The sequence below is a fragment of the Clupea harengus genome, chromosome 14 (assembly GCF_900700415.2).
Source record: "Clupea harengus chromosome 14, Ch_v2.0.2, whole genome shotgun sequence".
NCBI lineage: Eukaryota > Metazoa > Chordata > Actinopteri > Clupeiformes > Clupeidae > Clupea > Clupea harengus.
This window is the reverse complement of record NC_045165.1, coordinates 27,247,110-27,251,804: the sequence shown is the minus strand read 5'-3', so window position 1 is coordinate 27,251,804 and position 4,695 is coordinate 27,247,110. Positions and strand designations below refer to the sequence as shown.

At 44.1% G+C, this 4,695-nt stretch overlaps 1 protein-coding gene across 2 annotated transcripts in view; it reads right to left on the bottom strand.

Annotated features, from left to right (window-relative positions):
• Positions 1–1,621: 1,621 nt before the first annotated feature.
• The window catches only part of runx2a (RUNX family transcription factor 2a), a 42,295-nt gene continuing 39,221 nt past the window's right edge, over positions 1,622–4,695 (bottom strand). For both annotated transcript variants that reach the window (XM_031580476.2, XM_012838101.2), the window contains one exon: positions 1,622–2,217. In XM_031580476.2, coding sequence (XP_031436336.1) covers positions 1,721–2,217 — 497 coding nt within the window. In that variant the 3' untranslated portion in view covers positions 1,622–1,720. The remainder of the gene's footprint in view (positions 2,218–4,695) is intronic.

Sequence of the window (4,695 nt, the reverse complement as noted above, 5' to 3'; positions counted from 1 at the left end):
TCATTAAATAAGGTTTTGACACTCAGCTGTCCCCTAACAAGTATTGCTGAGCCTGTCCACTGAGTGTCTAAGTGCTGTTATACTGAAATAAAAGGGAATTGTTCTCTCCTTGATTAAACTCACTTATGAGTGGAAACAAACAGTCATCTGACCAAATCACAAACAAGTAAATCAGAGGACATGACAGAAAAAAAGCCATCCTAACGTACGCAGCTGTGGCAGCCAAATACAGCATGTATAACGACTTCAACAGATTTGGATTTCTAGTGGAGTCTCTGATGTCAGTTTCCAGTCTTCCAGTTTTAGGCAAATCCAGGGCATGAATGAAGGGGGTGGGGGGGGGGGGGCAAGAAGAGCAGTCAGGGCAGGTCGAACCTGAAGGGCTGGAAGGAGCAGTTGTTCAATCACCCTGCAGCAACACACTGTACCAATGGGCTTTATACAGTATCTACAAGCCACTTTACAATTCTACATACATTGGGAAAAGGCTGAGGCAACAGCAGAGTAATCATTTTTGGTCATGTTTATAGTCACTCAAGGACGTAAAAAAAGAGATTCAGAATAAATTAAATTGACAGACATATACAATAACAAACTTGGACAAAGAGTGGAGAACAGACTAGGTCTTCTCCATTCACAAAACTGCATATATTAATTTCATTCTCATGGAAGAGCCATTCCTTGGTTAAGTTGGTCATTGTTTCATTGACATGATATGCATCACTCAGTGTAGTCTAACAGGGTTCAAGGTTTTTTGAACCATTATCAGATGAGGATTAAGATCATTATCTAACCAGACATCATATTAAAGACTAGATTAACAGACTTTGAGTTTCAAACAAACTCCATAAATAAAGTATTTCACTTGCAAATAGAGTCTGACATCTATATCTCTGACCTTCATTGCTTATGTACCTCAGCATATTTGGTTATTTTAAAATAAAACTGCTTTTTTAAATTACAAAAGAGAATAGGTAATTAAGTTATTATGAGAGGTTCCACATATAACATTTATTAAGTGTCCACAAAACCCCAGTTCTATTCCAAAACATTGCATAATTTAAAGATCGCTATGGCTTATATTGCTTTTCAAACAGTACCATTCCTGCTACAATTTAACTTTTAAATTAAAACAATTAGAGAGAAGGAGCACAGTCACTTAATGCCGGTACTGTTGAACGTAACTTATCCTCTCTCACTTGCATAAATATCAAAGAAACAGGCATTCAGTGTTAAAAATGCAAAATAAATTTAGTTAGTACAAAAAAATATACTCAGCCAATAGTCAAATAAAAAATTATATTCACGGTAATAAACATTATTTACGCCAGTTCATAAATTCAGTGACTGACTGTGCAGCTATCACTGGGTCTGCAGTGGAATGTCAGGTTTGTTTATGGACTGTAATGCCTTGAATGGTTCCCTTTAAGGGTCCTTCTTTCCTCAGCGATGCATCAAAAGCTGGTACCTTTGTGGATAAATATTTGTTGAAAACTGGATTTAGAAATATATGACAACAGTGGAATAGTAAATAACACACTGATGCGTTTGCCAAGAAGAATATTTAAAACTGAAGCTTTGACACAAATTATTGTACTTCAGAGATATTCTGAACAACTTGTTGAAGACACTTAAAGCCAAAAACACTCTTGTTTTACTTCAAGGCAAACAGTGCTGTGTTCAGGCCTAGTTCTTTACATGCTCAATAGTGTTTGGGGTCTCAATATGGCCGCCACACTGACTCATCCATCCTGCCACTGGAGTTGAGCACCGTAGGGGAGCTGCTGTGGCTCCCGTCCGCCTCTCCTCCGTCCGTCTGGTTGGGGAGGTTAGGATTGATCAGGGAGCTACCTGTGGAGGCGCTTGTGCACGGCGGGAGCATCCTGGATGGGGAGCGGTCCCCCCCTGGGACCATGGAGAACTGGTACGACCCGGACGAGGCGCCGTAGTACAGATAGGGAGTACTGCTGGTCTGGAAGGGCCCAGTCTGGTTCTGCGTGGAGCCGGGGTAGGGCGGAGGCAGGTAGGTGTGGTAGTGGGTGGTGGTGGACATGCCCAGGGACATACCGGAGGTGACGGGGGTGGGCGTGTAGGTGAAGGTGGCCGGGTAGTGCATCCGTGGGTTGGAGAAGCGGCTCTCAGTCAGCGAGGAGAGGCCGGGGAACTGACGCTCAAACTGCCGTGGGTCAGCAGAGAATGGGCTCAGATCAGAGGTACCTGCCATGGAGAGAGAAACTCAGCATCACAACGGAGAGCACGTAGGCCTGGCAGCCAACCACACACTCACAGACTCAAGAAGACATGTTAATACAACGTGTGAATGGGACATTCCAGCTTCCCATGCCTCTAAATTCCAAGGCAATTCACTTTTGACATTAGGGGGCGCTGTCAGGTCATCTTACACTGAAGAAAAATCATCGCGCCGTTTGATTTGCATTCAAAATGTAGAAATGATCAGAAACCTAATGACTTCAATCCTTTAATTTCTCACACTGCTCAAAGACATAATTACATCCTGCCAGGTTTGTTATTTATGCTGCAAAATGCCATGGTTCCTCTGAATTAATTTTTTTTTTTTTTAAATAGATGAGTTATGAGCCTCCCTTGTGAGAGAAGGCTAGTGTTCTGTCAAACACACTATAATTACTTAGTTAAGAATGTCTGGAAAGGATTGGTCAGAGAGAGAGCTGGGACAAACTGCTGCAGTCACGGCTGTAATTCTTCCTCTTTCAAAGACAATCTGTCTAAAGACACTGCATCAGAATAGGGGTACAGAACGAGGTGGGGGAGTTCAAAGGAGAAGGCATTGTCTCTTGCTTTTCTTGATGATGGTCTGGATATGTGCAGCCCCTCAGTGGAAAAACAGGCAATACAAAGGTTTCTGCACAGAATGGGACTCTGTGACAGACCAACTGAACGTTATAGATGGAAATATCACTGAGTCATAATGACAATGCCTTTCCCAGAAAAAGAGAGACCAGCGTTTCACATAGTGATCGGAAAAAATGAGATAGAACACGTTCTCCATTCATATCAGTGCAAAGATTTATCTCTATATCTATGTATGTGTAATCGTGTGCGTAGAGAAAAATATTTGTCTTTGGTAATATGAGCATGGTTATTTATAACTTTTCGGAGAAAGCAGTCCTGTTTGATTATGAAGAAGTAAACAGGCAAGGAAGGCCACCTTTTGTATTGTTGTGATACAATCAATTCCCATATGATGCTTTGAATATATCTTCCAGCTTGTGCGTGTTTGTGTGTGTGTGTGTGAGGATGCATGCATTTGTATGAATATCAAAATACGACAAAAAAGAAATCTCGGGGATAAATCGGGTGCACACATGGAAACACTTTGAGGAAAAAACTGTTTCCATGGGATGCATAATCAGCCCCCTCAGATGTGGTTGCATGTCTCCGATTAGCCAAAGAAAAGGGGCAGTTCTGCTCTTTCAGACCTTCTGTTGGGTTTTCTAAAAATTATAAACCACTAATGGGCTGTGGCTACCAGAACACTGGGCCAAAGGAGCCAGAAGAAAGGGGAGAAAAGTGAGACTGTCCTCTCGTCCTCTCCTCTCCACTAGCTCTCCCCGCCTCTCCTCTCCTCTCCCTCATCTCCTCTCCTCTTTCTCTTTCGTGGCATTGCTTTGCTAGGCTGCTGGATGCTCTCTTGCCCCCTGATTTCCTGCGTTGATCTATTCTCTCTCTCGATCTCTCTCTCTCTATCTCTTTCTCTCTCTCTCTCTCTCTCTCTCTCTGCTGTCGTGCTGTGCCGTGTCCTCCCTGCGTGTCATCCCCGGCGTAGAGGTGCATTCTCTCTTATCATAAATCATGAGGCGTCCTCTTTGTCAGCACGTCTGCAGTGGTGGGGTGTTTATGGAGTCGTGAGTGGCACGTCGGCAGATGTTTGCCGGGCCGCATGTGTGGTCAATTATGACGATGGTGTCTCTTTGCATTATCGGATCCCTGCCGACCGAGATGAAACAGGAAGTTCTCCGCAGAAGGAGACAACAAGATAAAAAAAGGTCCTCTGTACCAATTCCAAGAGTGAGATACCGCTCGCTCGCGGGAAGCAACTGCCAAGATTCTGAGCCAAGCTATGCAAAGTGATCCTGTCATGTAGATGCAGGTGATCTTGAGGAAAACAGGCCAGATTGCTGCAGACCGTAGAGCAGAGACCTGGCACAGATCCAGTGCTATCAGGGAAATAAGTCTGAGAAGTAACACTTGAGCACACATAACATTCTGACGTCTTCTCTAAGCTGCATCAGACAGACATCAGTAGAACTTTCCGGCACATGGTCAAATAAATACAGAAATACATTTTCTTCCAATGTATTCAGCAGCATGCCCGCATGTTCACTTTGTATTACTTAAGCATAGGAACATCCGGGGGTGACGTTTGAATGTGAGCCCCAGGCGGAGGGAGAGTGAGGCAGGCTGGGCCCAAGAAAGCCCTCGGCATCTGTTGCTGGTGAGGCTCCCTCCACCGGATGCCTGTGCCAGCCTGAGCTCCATTAAGCAGCACTCCAGCGAAGAATAGGGGGGCGTTAGGACCAAGGAGGTGCACGTGTCTCTTTGAGGGAAGAACAAAGGCTGACATCTCCGAGATGAAAGGGGGATGAAATCTAAACTAATCAAACCCAACAAGGCAGCTGGCCACGGTTCAGAAAAAAAAAAAAAAAAAAGAAGCAG